The following is a 15,467-nucleotide window of genomic DNA, read 5'->3' as shown; positions in this document are numbered from 1 at the left end:
GAATTTGGTCAAATAAAACTGCCAGGTCTTTTTCTGAGTGCCACTATCAAGTCAGGTTCCCCTCCTTTTACCTTGGCAACAGAATGTGTCCAACTTCATCTCAAATTGGTCTCAGCACTAAAATAATTTAAATCTTAATAATGTCATATTTAAACATTCCTGCTGTTATCTGTAAATTTAATAATACTGTCTATGGAATTTCTTGTGTCTTCACCCAAAGGACTAGAAATTTCCCAAAACGTTTTTAAAAAATATATATTTTATTGATTTTTTTACAGAGAGGAAGGGAGAGAGATAGAGAGTTAGAAACATCGATCAGCTGCCTCCTGCACACCTCCCACTGGGGATGTGCCCATAACCAAGGTACATGCCCTTGACCGGAATCGAACCTGGGACCCTTCAGTCCGCAGGCCAACACTCTATCCACTGAGACAAACCAGTTACGGCTCCCAAAACTTTTAATGTGAATCATTGTTCAACTCTCTTAAGTGGTTTCAATAGCTAGGAATTCACCTGACTAATGATTATCCAGGCATATCCTCATCTTAGCCACAAAGATGTCAACAGAGACATCAAGTGTCTATTTTAAAAATATGTTTTTATTGATTTTAGAGAGAGGAAGAGAGAAACATTAATGAGAGAAACATCAATGGACTGCCTCCAGCACGCCCCCTAATTGGGAATGGAGTCCGCAACCTGGGCACGTGCCCTGACCTGGAATTGAACCTGCGACCTCTCGGTGCATGGGAAGATGCTTAACTGAGCAACACTGGCCAGGGTTCAAGTGTCTTTTTTGTTGTTGTTAATCCTCACCCGAGGATATTTTTCCATTGATTTTTAGAGAGAGAGGAAGGGAGGGGGAGAGACAGAGTAACAGAAATGTCGATGAGAGTCACATTTATTGGTTGCCTCCCACAAACGCCTCGACCAAGGCCAGGGATTGAGCCTGCAACCAAGGTATGTGCTCTTGACTGGAATCGAACCTGGGACCCTTCAGTCCACACTCTGGGCCGACACTCTATCCACTGAGCCAACTGGCTAGGGCAAGAGAGACTTTATGTGTGGGCTCAGTCCACAAACCTCAAGTGTAGGTTGTGCAACTACAATTTTTATGGTTACCCACCATTCAGAGTGACACTTTATGTGCAGATCTGGAAAAAAAGAACAAGCAGATGGATAGTCACATTCAAAAGAGCTTTAACAACTAAGTCCTTAGTTTTAAATTATGCCAGAGAATATATACATATTTGTGTGTGTATTTTTGTTGCTGTTCTTTGGCAGATTTTAACTATTAGATGTGCACCTTAAGTGAAAAGAACACCATAGCTTTATTTCTCCTATGCACTTCAGTTTTCACATGCATGTATGAAAGAAATGTGAGCTCATTCTCGTGGATAATAAATGCAACTTTATTGTGTGCAGCTTTTTTTCACACCAAGTGTTAGTTTTTGCACGTGAAGTAAGTTAAGAGTTATGATAAAGTTATTGTTAAGGAGACACACTGGGCAATAGAAAAAGCTGAAGAGAGTTTTTGTCTGAAACTGGAAAACAGAACAGTCTGGGGGAAAAATACAGAAAAGTACCACAGGTTGCTAAGAACATAAAAAACAGCTTTGGGGACGGGAGGTGGTGACATTGACTGAGTGGGGAGTGAAAAGGGCCAGGCAATTGTCTCCAAAGGGAGGGTAGGATTTCATGTGGATGTTTAAGGTATTTGCTTGGCACTCATAACCTCGGGGTTTTCTTCTGTGTCTCTAAAGCTGTCGACTTCTCCTGCTGTCTATAATTTTATTATGCAGCATAATATATATATATATTTTTTTACTTAGCACAAAGTCCATTTTGACTAGACAATAAAAAGGTTCTAATTTTGTGGCCGGCCAGTGAAGTCAGACCTCAGGCACACAGTGGGAGCACCTGGAAGATTTAGGTAGCGTACATTCAAAGTTTGCTTTTTTCCTTTAAAAAGTTTTATTACCCTGTTGTGTTTTTCGTATTGAGTAGACTCCTAGAGGAAAAATAAGCTCTGTGAGTTTACTGGTCTGCTACAGAACTGGAATTTAGGCCCCCATTTTGCTGAAAGAGATCCCAAGAGTCTCTGAAAACAGACTCCTGAAGAGGCCCCTCCCTCAGTAAGTGGCTGAGTGTAAGCACACACCTGCCACCTGGGAGAGCTGCTCGAAGACGCTCTGTCCAGAAGCCACTCTACTGCGGTTCCGGACCTCTTCTGCGTCAGCTTCTATCTCTAAAGAGCCACTTGGGGCAGGTGGACCAGCCACTTTGGGTGAGGTGGGCAGTAAATGAGGCAGAGGCCCCACCACTTACTAGAAACGTGATACGGGGAACGTCTCCTTGCTTCAGTGTTTTCACTGGCTACGGTGCCAAAAGACCGACAATCTTGTACACCGAAGTGAAAATGAACTCTAATACAAGCTCCCCAGATCCTCTAAACAAGGTACAAAAATTTGCAAACTACACAAGGCTCGAGTTCATAACAGTTTGGTATTCTCTGACTGGACTTTGGACAGAAAAGACAAACCCAAATAGAGGAACATAATTTAAGTGTGGCAGAAAGTTGGAATCACGAGGCCTGAAGTACAAAGATAAATGCATTACTGAGGCATGTTCCCCTGGCCCTGAGGTATGTAGGCAAAGAGGTCACACTTGACTGTGACACAAAGAGTCAAAGTGGATGCGGGGCTCCAAGAAAATGTTCACCAGAGGAATGTGGTGATTCACTTATGTCCAGAAATCCCAAGTAAAGAACTGTAAGATATAAGTAGGATCAAATTATATAATGTATGTGATTCAATTTAAGAATTCTGAGCCCTCTTACATTATATTATTTAGATTACAAGAGTAAAAAAATCAAATTACATTCATATGAAGCTTTTATAAAAAAAGAAATCAAATCTATTTTTATGAAATTTTATAGTACAATTGTTTTTGAATGGGTCTTTTCGTAGGTCACCATATTTATAATTCCATTTACATCTGTGTAATTCTTCAAATCAAGAAACAAAAGGCAGTCAATAGAAATCTACATTTTCATTTGCAAAACTCCCTTCAGTTTCCAGGCCAGTAGCACACAAGGCGATGTCGACTTGTCCTCCAGACATGGACTGCTACCAGAGAGCCCAGTTCACGGAGCGTGCAGGCCTCTGCTCATTAGGAACGCTTTTTGGTTTGGCTCACGTTTCAAGAAATTCTGGAGCATGTCCATGCCGTCCAGAGATCCCCCGGGTTTCAGGATTAGGTTTCTGTATTTCATTCCAACCTAATAAAATAAAACATCATGCCTAACAATTCACGGTCATAATAATTTCGCAAACCTCTAGATACAAAAGAGAAAAGGGTAGGAGTGAAAAAAAAAGGGGAATTTTAGCTCTACTCTGTCTGGGCGGCCGCTCTGCGGTATTTATTTATTTTGGTAGCTAAGAGATCTGAAGCGCAGACCTCTGGTCTTCTACACTTCCCTTTATTACTGTCTTGTCTCCTTTGATTCTCAGCAGTAAACTGACAATGTGAACAGGCAGACAAACAAAAAACAGCCAGGTGGGCCCTGGCCGGGTGGCTCAGTTGGTTAAAGCATTGTCCTGATGCACCAAGGTTGGGGTTCGATCACACAAAAGCAAGCAATCAATGAACGCATAAATAAGTGGAACAATAAATTCACATCTCTCTGTCTCTCTGTCTCTTTAAGAATAAATAAAACATTTAAAAAATTGCCAGATGGAATGTATAACAGGTTCCTATTTATTACCGCCCCTCAAATGTGATTTCAAAAGGGTTAGCAAAGCCAAGTATTCAATAAGGCCACAAGCAGGGGTTCTGTGTACCTGGAAATGGTGACACAGCTCCTGCCAACCGCCTTCTTCTCTGTTTTTATGAGGGGCTCATAAATAACCCCTATTCCTTGTGGACAAGGAGTGGGTAGCAATAGCACATGCCCCATGGTGCAGGGTAAGACATTTCTGTGGGCCCAGCCCTGGAAATGAGGACCTTTGTAAAGGTGTTTTTGGGAACCAGATCTGCAGTTTTAAAATGTATCACATTTCCACCTTGGCCGTGTAGCTCAGTTCACCCAAGAGTCATCCTGATATACCATGTTTGCGGGTTTGAGCCCCAGTCAGAGCAAATACAGGAATCAACCAATGAATGCATAAATAAATAGAAGAACAAACTAATATTTCTCTCTCTCAAATCAATTAAAATTTTTTAAAAATTCATAAAATATTACATTTCCTATGCCTTTATGTACATAAACACATGAGCAGATCAAGTGAAAGAAAAGAACTGTAACTCAATATCCATGTTATTCAATATTTTCACTTCCTTCTAACTGTCCTTTTAGGGAAGCAAGGCAAGACAATTCAATGAAGCATAATTCTAAATAGAAAAACATTAAACAATAGTTCACAGAGTAACACTCTTAAATTTATATCCATTATATCATTTGATCTATAGGACCAAGAGTGTTTTTGAATACAAGAATAGCTAGACAATAATAATAATAAATTAATTAATTAAAAAAGAATAGCTAAAACAATTTCCAGAGACAAAAGTAATCTAACTTTTGACTTACAACAATGATTCTGCTTGGTACAACCATGAGAGATAAGTCTAGTCAAACCATTTAAGAAAATAAGATATGGATAAATGAAATCTACCAACTAGATAGAAAACTAGTATCCTAGAGGGCCATAAAATGAAAACTTTTGGGGTTATCTTTTGATTATAAACAGAAACCATCAGCTTTTTAATCACTTACAGGCTAACATCTAACTTTACAGTCTTGGGCCCTAATCAGGAATAAATAATCAGTCACATAAAGTTATCTTCTCATAAACTCTAGGGCAATACTATCTGATGGAAATACAATGTGAGGCACATATATACCTTTAAATTTTCTAATAATGACATCTTTTTAATTTTTTTAGAGAGAGAGGAAGGGAGAGGGAGAAGGAAGACATAGAAACACAGATCAGCTGCCTCCTGCGCCCGTCCTACTGGAAATCGAGTTGCAACCCCCGACCTGTGCCCTGACCAGGAATCGAATCAACAACCTCTTGTTGCATGGATTGATGCTCAACCACTGAACCACACAGGCCAGTGATCACATTTTAAAAAGTTAAAAATATAGGTGAAATTAATTTTAGAAAAATATTTTATTTAAACCAGTATATCTACAATATTATTTCCACATATCTATATATATATAAAAGGCTAATATGCAAAGTGTCCCCTCGGGAGTTCAACCAGGAGTTTGATCGCTTGCTATGATGTGCACTGACCACCAGGGGGTGGCGCAGAATGAAGGAAGGCCACAGTCAGCAGCCAGAAGGCCCCAATTGGCCGGGATTGCTGGCCAGGCCTAGGGACCCTACCCACGCACGAATTTTGTGCACCGGGCCTCTAGTGTCAATATAAAATATTACTGAGATGTTTTTTGTTTTAAGTCCTCAAAATCTAGTGTGTTTTTTACATTTATTTATAGCACATCTCGATTCAGTTTTTCAGCAGCACTAGCCACATTTCCAGTGCTCAATAGTCCATGTGGCTATCAATCTAGTACCTAAAATGTGAGTGATTGTCATAGAATTTATTATTTATTTATTATTATTTATTATTATTCAAGAAGTAGCAGATCAGAGCTCTGGAGCCTAACCATACTTTACCTCCCCCCTTCCCTTCCATCTATTGCCTGATGTCTCTAAATTTGACTAGTTTTAAGTTAGGGAGGGGAAGAGAGGCAAGGAAAGACTACATTCTCTGGATTAGCAATATCGGAAGAAGTTAGAAAATGTGAGTTAGATTTATCTGCAGTCTAATAAAAATATTTTAATCCTTTTATTACAGAAAAATTTAAAATATATACTAACAGCAGAGAAAACAGTATCATGAACTATCATGTGACTATTAACCAACCTCAATAATTTTAATATTTACCTGCAGAAAATTTTAATGCTCATGATCTAAGAATCTTTTATTTATTAGATATATTTCATTGTACAAATATAGGAACTTTTGTGAAAATATAAATAAAGTGAAAAAGAAATTACCCTAACTCTTGATATCTTACAAAGTATTCTCATGGTGCACAGAGAACTGTAGTTTAGGTGGTGAAAAAAAGCTCTGAGCGAGCTGCATGGTGCTGTGAAGAGCAGCTCATCCTCCTCTGCATGGTCAAATCATTGCAGAGCAGGGCACTGTTTAGTCTCACAATATGGGCTCAGTGCAGCTCTAGTCCTCCCTGCTCAGGGCTCCAAACAAGCGGATTCAATTTCCTGAATTACAGAGCAATGGCCTTTTAATAGTTTCATTTCCTTAGCAAGGAAGTTTGGAGAAGAGTTTAAGAGTTGTCTTGGTAACAGATTAAAGAGAGAGAGAGAGAGAGAGAGAGAGAGAGAGAGAGAGAGAGAGAGAGAGAGAGAGAAAGAAAAGGAAAGGAAAGAAAAGAAAAGAAAAGAAAAGAAGAAAGAAAGGAAAAGTTAAGTGAATTTTTGCATTTTTGGAAGGTACCGGGCTCTCTGGGTGAGAGAACGTGGTCTGGGAGACACATGCCACAGGTGGAAGAAGTCTTTGCACTAAGTTGTTCTACTTTGCGTATGACAGTAAAGAAACCTCAACTGTGAGGAAAGCAGGAAGAGAAGCTCTAAGACAATCACTAACATTTTTCATGCTAAAAAAATCCTTCAGGAGGATCTGCATATAGTAAGAGCACCTAGTACCTATTCCATGAAGGAGGATCACCATCAGTCACCTCTCTGGTCTTTCATCCGGAAGTGTATCTTCTGGCAAGTCCTCTCTAACAGGGGTGATTTCTAAAGCCAGATCAGGAGTTTTGGAGTCAGGCCCAGGTTTGACTCTTGGCTTTACCCTCAGCTATGTGACCTGGGGCCTTGGTTTCCTTACCTGTAGAATGGGAAAATGCCTACCTCACACAGTTTATGGGGGATCGGAGGAGATGAATTCAGTACATTGCCTACTCCCTACTTTAATACCTGGCATATAGTAGTCAATAAACCTTAGTTGTCATCTATCCCTCCCCTTTCATTTCCTTCCCTCTGACACTGCCCTATGTTCGTTTCTCATGTAAATTTCAGGGAAACAAATGCAGTCCTGGTTTGGTATTTCCTTAAAATTACTTCTGTGTCCTACTACACATGAAAAAAAAAAAGCACAACAGACTTCATCTCCACTATTAGTAAGAACTGTAATTCAGTAAGAATATTAAGTAGGAGAGACAAGGCACTCATTTTATCTAAGAATATGTACCTTTTATTTGAGGTGATCCTTTAAGAGCATTCATAACTACCTGAATGAAGGATGTCCACAATCTATGAGTAATGAGAATACTACATAAATGGGAAACAGATTGGGTCTCTTGCTACCTCTGGCATCTCTAAAGCAACACATACAAGCGCCCACTGCCTTCCAAACCTCCTTCCCTCTCTTCCTCCTTCTCGTGATGATGCTCTGGGGAGTGCAGCCAGAGTTGGCTCCTTCCTACACTGAGTAACAGGCATCCGGCAGAGCATCCATCCGGGGCAGGGAATGATGAGCCGGCACCTAACAGGCTCACGGGCCTGCTTTCAAAGTGGACTTTGAAATCTTCCTTCTGCAGCCTGTTTGCAAGCTCCTTCCCAACAGTACACCCTTTGTTTCCTACAAGGGTGGGGAGATTGTGGGTGGAAAAAGAATACCTCTGACAACAACAAAGGAGAGAGAGAGAGTGAAAGATTGGTGCTGGTAGTCAGGGGGATAAAAACAAGAACAGTGGCAGGAATCCTCCCTTGACTAGAAGTGGCCTTCTGGAAACATTAAGCAAAGTTTCAATTTGTGAGGCTAGAAGGATAGATTTTTATTTAAGGGGAGGGAGGAGATCAGGAGAAAAAAGATACCCTGGGTAGTAGTATGTGTCAGGGGGATAGAGGAATGGAAGCAGATAGGCTAACAACTACGGGTTAGATCCCAAGAGGTACCCATTCCTAACAGTACTAATTAAATGTAACAGGTTTGAAGCAGAGGACAAAAACACAGCTGAATAGAACCGTTCCGGTTACAAGGTAAGATAAAGAAATAGGGAATTAACAAGGCAGATTATTAGGGCTCTAAGAGAAACACAAAGGAGGGCTGTAAGAACACAAAGGAAGAAAAACTGCTTCTAGCTGTTTGGGATTCAAGACTTACAAGGTCTGGCCTTGTAAATATTCAAGAAGCAGGTTGGAAATCAATCCTATTTCCTTCCTTTGTCCTTTAAATCAGGCAAAATCTAACTGAGAAAAGGCTGAAGTGAAAGAAGAATCAGTTTTTGGGTGGTAGATTAGGAGAGCTGAAGCAGAGGTTAATCCACTGGTGAGGCCTGTCGGGAGAGGAAATTTCCTATTCTCCCTTAGCAACACATAACAGCAGAAACTGGGCTTAGGATTCTATGTGGAAAGCACTGGAGTATTTAGCTTTACAGCACACGTTCTCTGCCAGGTCGCTGTTTTTCATGTTTAACCAAGATTCTTCACGTTTCTGTGTCTGGTCTATTACTGGATGTAAGATCTAGCTGCTTCTTTAGGGCATTACACATTAAATATAATAGCTTCACTTTATCTTGATTTTCTTGGTATTCCTTTCTGCAGTGATACTTGATTGCCATTTCTTCTTCATTGATGGGGAAAAAAAGCTTAGCAATTTCTCTGAATGCAAAAGAGGAGGAAGATAATTCTAGTTTAAAAATATAATTGCCTTTGAATCCACAATCTATGACTTCTTAGGAAAATTTCCCACGATGAAATTGTCTTATAAAAAGAAATGGCCCTAGTTAAAAGCCCCCGTGTTTTCAACCCTATGATTAGCTGCTGGATTTTGAAACTACATTTGGTGACCTTACAGATATCCTTCAAGAGCTCTTAGAGCTGACTGGAAAAGTGTTCATCTCAAGCACTTCCAATTATTTAAGAGACCAGTTAGAGAAATAAAAGATACGTCTGATAATGAGACTTCTCCATTTTCCACTAGAAACAAAAACTTTAGATAACATTTAACAAACTAGTTAAACAGTTAAGATTTTCTATTTACTATCTATATTATAAAAGGCCGTGGCCCTAACACCATAATGACCAACTAAAGACCGCCACGGGTGGGCGGGGCTGCGCGATTTTGCGCGCTGGGCTTCTAGTGAAGAATATAAAAAACTAGAGAAAAAACACACAGAGATAGCAAACAGAGAGAGTCTATCCTATCTAATAAAAGACAACAGGGTAATTGACTGTACCTTCACTACGCTTCCCATTGGCTAATCAGGGTGATATGCAAATTAACTGCCAAGAAAGATGGCGGTTAATTTGCACACGTAGGTGCAATGATGGGAGGTGAAAGGGGAAGGATGGAAGAACAGTGATCGGCCGCCTCTGCGCTGCCCCCTGGCCCTGGATTGGAGAACTGGGGCGCCTTTGCCCGCCCCCAGCACGTGATGGCGATCGGAAAACCGGGCCGCAGGCAAGGCGGCACCCCCGGGACCCAGGAGCCACCTTGCCTGGGGCCTGCGATCTCGAAGGCTTGGAGGCGGCTCCCGCCCAGGGCCGCAAAGGCTTGGAGGCGGCTCCTGCCCAGGGCCGCAAAGGCTTGGAGGTGGCTCCCGCCGGAACAGACACGGACAGGGACAGGGGGCTGGCCTGCAGCCTCCGCAGCTGAGCACAGGCCCGGAGAGGAGACGGCGGGCCTGCCTCCCGCAGAAGCAGCGTGGGTCCCTTCTGCCTCCCACGGAATCTGCACGAGTCCCTCCATGCTCCAGCAGAAGTGGCGTGACTCCCTCCCACCTCCCACGGAATCAGCGCGGCTCCCTCCTGCCTCCAGTGGAAGCAGCGCAGCTCCAGGTGGTGCACTGCAGTTCCTGCCAGCTCCCGCGGAAGCAGTGGGCAGCCTACTGCACAGTATTGCGCAATGGGCTACTAGTTATAGATAAATGGCCAGTTCTGACACTTTGATAGAAGCCCACAAAATAGAATGGAGACGATGTACCATAAAATATTCCATTGCTACCATCTGGTATTCAGGAGACTCCAGGTTTATACTGGAACCTTCCTATTGCTGGTTTCCCAGTGAGTGGTCCACTTTCTATAGTTCTGCTTGCTAAGAACTGCAAAGGTTCTCAGAACCAACTCTGGGCTTTGCAGGATGGCAAGAGGTTACCGAGAGAAGGCCTGGAGGCGTTCCTTTGCTGATACCAATGGCCATGATCAATCAGGTCAACAAATCATGATAAACTTGGGGACCAAGTATTACTACTGACTGCTAAAAAAGGCCAACCTGCTATCTCCTCAAAATCAAAATACATGCAGGGGAGGGCAAGGGCCTCGGGCAAATGAAGTCTGCATGATATACTCTGATTCCCATAAAAATTCTGTATCTTCATCACAACATTGTTGTGATACTAATGACCTAAGCTTTTTGTAGAACCCTATCACTTAATGGTGGATATTTGAATTTGTAAATCAGGTGTTATTTTAGAGCAAACATTTATGAAAAATATACAAACAAAAACCAAACCGAACTCAAACAAACAGTACACTATAGGAGGGAATAAAATGGCTATTTAAAAAGCTGTCCCATAAAAGAGTGTGAGGATGGGGTGCAAAGGGATTCTTATTAGACACTGGAGTCACATTTACTAGGAAAGAAAAAAGAAGGGATTAAGTCCAGATTCACGGCATAAGACAAGGAATAATAGATAGCACTGTTGGATCCAAAATTTTAGTAAAACTAAAATTTGTTTTTAACATCACAAGGAAACAAGTCCAAGTTGCTGGGAATCTTGCTTTCTCCAAGTTCAGTGCAGCCCTTTTATTTAAATTAATAGTCTGGCTGCCTGCCAAGCTGTGAGGCTTGAGAACTGGAGGAAGTTTGGAAACATAAGGGCAGGATTGCTTCTGCTGGACTTGCAAGTTCCTTGGGATCCACTGGGATCAGTACTTTGTACTCTGGCTGTTGCCTTGACAGGTGGAGGAGACTGCGTAACAGTGGAAGGAACTGGGATGTGCTCCTGTGAGAGGAAGCACAGAGGAGACGAATGAGGACACTTAATGGAAAGAGGTACAGGAGCACTTATGCCAGGAAACCTCACCCACTAAGAGCCAGTAAGAGGTCATAATTGTGCCTTTATATATCTAGACCTATGTCTCTTTAAACACTGTCCTCTGATTTCTACAATAATCCATGTTCTTTGTAAAAATAAGAGAAAGCTTCAGCCCAGCTGGTGTGGTTCAGTGGTTGAGCATGGACCTATGAACCAGGGGTCACGGTTTGATTCCTAGTCAGGGCACATGCCGGCTCAATCCCCAGTGTGGGGCATGCAGGAGGTAGCTCGATCAATGATTCTCTCTCATCACTGATGTTTTGATCTCTCTTTCCCTCTACTTTCCTCTCTGAAGTCAACAAAAACATAGTTTTAAAAAAAGAAAAATCCGCCCTAACGGGTTTGGCTCAGTGGATAGAGCGTCGGCCTGCGGACTGAAGGGTCCCAGGTTCAATTCCGGTCAAGGGCATGTACCTTGGTTGCGGGCACATCCCCAGTAGGGAGTGTGCAGGAGGCAGCTGATCGATGTTTCTCTCTCATCGATGTTTCTAGCTCTCTATCCCTCTCCCTTCCTCTCTGTAAAAAATCAATAAAATATATTAAAAAAAAAAAAAAAAAGAAAAATCCAAATTTTTTCACTTCGTATAATAGTTGCATTAAACATTACAGACACAAGAAAAAGCTTATTGAAATTTTTCCCTCATGCCCAAGTCCACTCTTCTGTTCAGAGGATGGAAAGACCACTTTGGTTTAGATCAGCAGTTCTCAACCTGTGGGTTGCGACCCCTTTGGGGGTCGAATAACCCTTTCACAGGGGTCGCCTAAGACCATTGGAAAACACATATTGAATATATAATTACATATTGTTTTTATGATTAATCACTATGCTTTAATTATGTTCAGTTTGTAACAATGAAAATACATTCTGCATATCAGATATTTACATTACGATTCACAACAGTAGCAAAATTACAGTTATGACGTAGCAACGAAAATAATTTTATGGTTGGGGGTCACCACAACATGAGGAACTGTAATAAAGGGTCGCAGCATTAGGAAGGTTGAGAACTACTGGTTTAGATGATCTAGAAGATTTCATAAGTGAGTGGCCATTTGAGAAGGGCCTTTAAGAATGTTTTTTGAGAAGCATAGGCAAGGAAGGCATACATTTTAGGTGGAAGAAATAGAATGAATATATTTGTGAAGGGGGAAAGACCTACAGGAACTCAGGAGGTTCTGGGAAGGAAGGATTGCTAACCTCAGGGCTGTGAACAAAGAGAGGAATAACAAGAAGCAAGAAGTTACAAAAATCAAAAAGGTAGACAAGGGCCTTTAAAGGTTGCTGATTGGGTCATCCTTGGTCACTTTGGAGGGAGGATAACTTGCCAATTCAGTGGATGGAGGCAAAAGCCTGGAAATAGAGGTTTGCAAAGACTGTTTCTTACACTAAGAAATTAGACTGTGTAAGAAAGAACGCCTGAGGTTATCAGAGCTAACAGCAATAGCCCCAGATTTTTTCCAAGATGGCAAACTAGGAAGGCTTAGTATTAGAGGAATCACTTCTGAGACAGGAGAACTCAACAAGGGAGTGGAGCAGGACTGCAGAGTGACAGTGGAGTCCAGTTCAGTCGGACAGCATGACTTTGTAGTTGGGCATGTTAATGGAGTCATACGATCTTTCCCAGAACACTCTGAACCCCAAGGGCACCATCTCTAAATGACTCGATGGAGGAATCCAGGGCTGGGCACTGGCTGAAGGTCATGCTGAAGTCAGGATATTTATGAGAACAGCAGTCCACGGTTGACCACTGCCATTGTAAATGAGTTGGCCCAGGAATGAAGGAGACTTAAAGGGACCTCACAGCTTGGGTAGGGGAGGGTGGAAGTCAGAGTGACTGGAAAGGCTAGTGTATAGAATGTAGGTACCCAGGAGGTGGGTTTTATTATTATCATTATTTTTTGTGATGGTGGTGGTAGTGGTGGTGTGGGGGAGGGATAGTAATCTAAATTACATCAATGCATTCAGTGTGAACATGTAAGGCACTATGCAACCCAGAAACATAAAGTTTGAGGAACAAATCAGCTAGTTGAAATAGGCACAGAGAGTCTGATGTTGGTAATTTGTTCTTCTAATTTCTGGATCAAACAGAATGAAAAAAATAAAAAAACACAGTGGGAAATGCATTAGCCCTAGAAAAAATCTGACAGCTGACTCTTCTGCAAGACTGGAGACTGGGGGACTGTAACTCAGGAAGGTTTGGCTGGCAGCCACCTGGCAGTCAACTCGCTGTACACGGAAAGGAACAGCTCAGGTTAATGAAGCAGCTTAAATTACTTAAAGGCATTCAGGTTACAAACTATGCCAGTCACAGAAAAAGGGTGTCTCCCACAGAAAATGTATAAGGAAAGTGCGTAGAGAATATCAAAACATAAACAGACCATTTATATGAGGAAGGAGTTTGGTTTTCTTTCCCAATCACCCGTAAAGCTAAAGCACTGTGTGGCACATGTCAAAACTAGCAGCTATAAATGTGCAAATGCACAAACAAAGCTTTCAATTTTAATTATGCAATATATTGGAATGTTAATAAGCAAGAAAATGCAGTAGGCTTTTTTTTTAAACATATAGAATTAGAGTTAATCACTTGTGTGCTGCAACTTGAAGTGTGATGATTTAAGAAGATGCAAGACTTTAAGTTAAAAGCTGTTACCAAATCTCTTACTCTAAAATCTAGGTGTAATTCGTATTTTACACTAGGAGTTAAAGGGGAGAAAGCAACTAAAATTAACAAAAAGAGAAAAGAATACAATACCTCTGGGTTCATTATTCCTTCTTTTTTAAAACAGCTGTAAAACATATCCATGGAAAATACTTCACTCCAAAGATATCCGTAATATTGGCCATCATATCCCCCTGCTAAATGTCCAAAAGTAGCTGGCATGTTTGTGCCTTTAAGGAAAGATACATTTCAATCAATGTGATGGTAAATGTTAATTACCAGGTTATCAGCTAGCTAAGGTTTCCTAGGGAGCCCTGCTGGGGGAGGAGAGATAGGATTTCACCTCCAATACAACTTGGGTTTCCTTGTGCCCTTGGTCAAGATGTTTACAAACTTCCCTCCAGGGATGGCTCAACCTCGGAGCTGGTTTCGGGCCCTAAGCTCTGGAATGCTTAACAATAGTTTCAGAGGCTTCGTCCACACCCATCAGATAGCTCAGTGTTTCAGCATCTCTCAGTCCTTTCTTCTCCCTTAGACACACGTGTGTTTTACAAATACTCTAATATTAAGCCTATTCTTTGTCACATCTTTATATTTAAAATGTGTCAGAACGGCACTTATTAGGTTCATAATTATGGAAAATGAACTCTTTACTTGAAAAGCTAAAAAGGTGTTGTTTTTTTGTATAAAAAAGTTTTTACCAACTCCATTTACCTCTAGGGATACATTCGAAAGGATTTTGTCGAAGTGGCCTCAGGCACAAAGCTGCTGTAGGGTCAACTATAAACAGGTCACAAAAGGAAGTGAGGAGCTTAGACTCTACTGACTATTCTGAACTTTATCATCTCTACAACTATGACTGATTCATTTAAATAACGACTTATTGGTGGAAAAAAGTCTCCTTACCAACTACATATAAGTAGAACTACATGTTAGCTTTAAATATACATAATATAAGTGTAAACACACATGTGTGCAGCTATCCACCCACCCACATGAATCATCTAAGTATTAGGTCAGAGATCTAAGTCAAGCTGATCTCAGAGTCAGAAACAACGCAGAAGTCGTGCTTCTCTCTAAAACTGCCCCCACTCCCCAACCCCCCAGCTTCCTACTGAAATCATTGGGAAGTCCTGGTGCACACAGGGAGGGAGGAGCCGGGTGGGTGCTGCCAAATGTGAATGGCTTTCTGCGCTCTGGGGTGGAGGCCAATTGCTCACGCCTGATTACACTAAAATGCTGCAAAAGCTGGAGCCACCTTTCCTTCAAGCACATTTGGAGAGGACACTCATAATATGAAAGTCCGAAAGTCATGGCCTGATGACAGAAATCAGAAACAAAATACATGAGGTAATCTGCCTGACAAACCCCTTCTTCCCTGGCAGCGTCAGGAGCACATCCGGTGTGACACAGGAAAAATGAACTCAAGTCATAATAGAACTTCCGTACCTGGAGTAGCCTCAACACCTAAAATTTCTGTGCAGCACTTGGCATATTCACTTGCAGCATCCAGCGATGTGTTGGTGTGGAGAGACTGATCAACTTTGCTCAAAACAATCTGGCGCAGGGTCAGAAGACCTAATAACATAAGAATGTTTGGGCATGTTTTGCAGAAGAGAACTGTGTGTTCTAATAGCACAAGATCATAGATTTCAAAAGTGACTCCTGTAGTTCTCATT

At 41.5% G+C, this 15,467-nt stretch overlaps 1 protein-coding gene across 1 annotated transcript in view; it reads right to left on the bottom strand.

Annotated features, from left to right (window-relative positions):
* Positions 1-15,467, bottom strand: part of NLN (neurolysin) — an 82,430-nt gene continuing 66,963 nt past the window's right edge. Inside the window, exons 11-13 of the mRNA XM_070412061.1 lie at positions 15,238-15,366; positions 13,882-14,018; positions 1-3,277 (exon numbers count right to left, since the gene is read on the bottom strand). Of these exons, the coding sequence (XP_070268162.1) occupies positions 3,143-3,277; positions 13,882-14,018; positions 15,238-15,366 (401 nt within the window). The 3' untranslated portion in view covers positions 1-3,142. The remainder of the gene's footprint in view (positions 3,278-13,881; positions 14,019-15,237; positions 15,367-15,467) is intronic.

The sequence above is a fragment of the Myotis yumanensis genome, unplaced genomic scaffold (genome assembly GCF_028538775.1).
Source record: "Myotis yumanensis isolate MYYU_CA2020_CCGP unplaced genomic scaffold, mMyoYum1.0.hap1 SCAF_4, whole genome shotgun sequence".
Taxonomy (NCBI): Eukaryota; Metazoa; Chordata; class Mammalia; order Chiroptera; family Vespertilionidae; genus Myotis; species Myotis yumanensis.
This window is presented reverse-complemented; position numbering and strand designations above follow the sequence as displayed.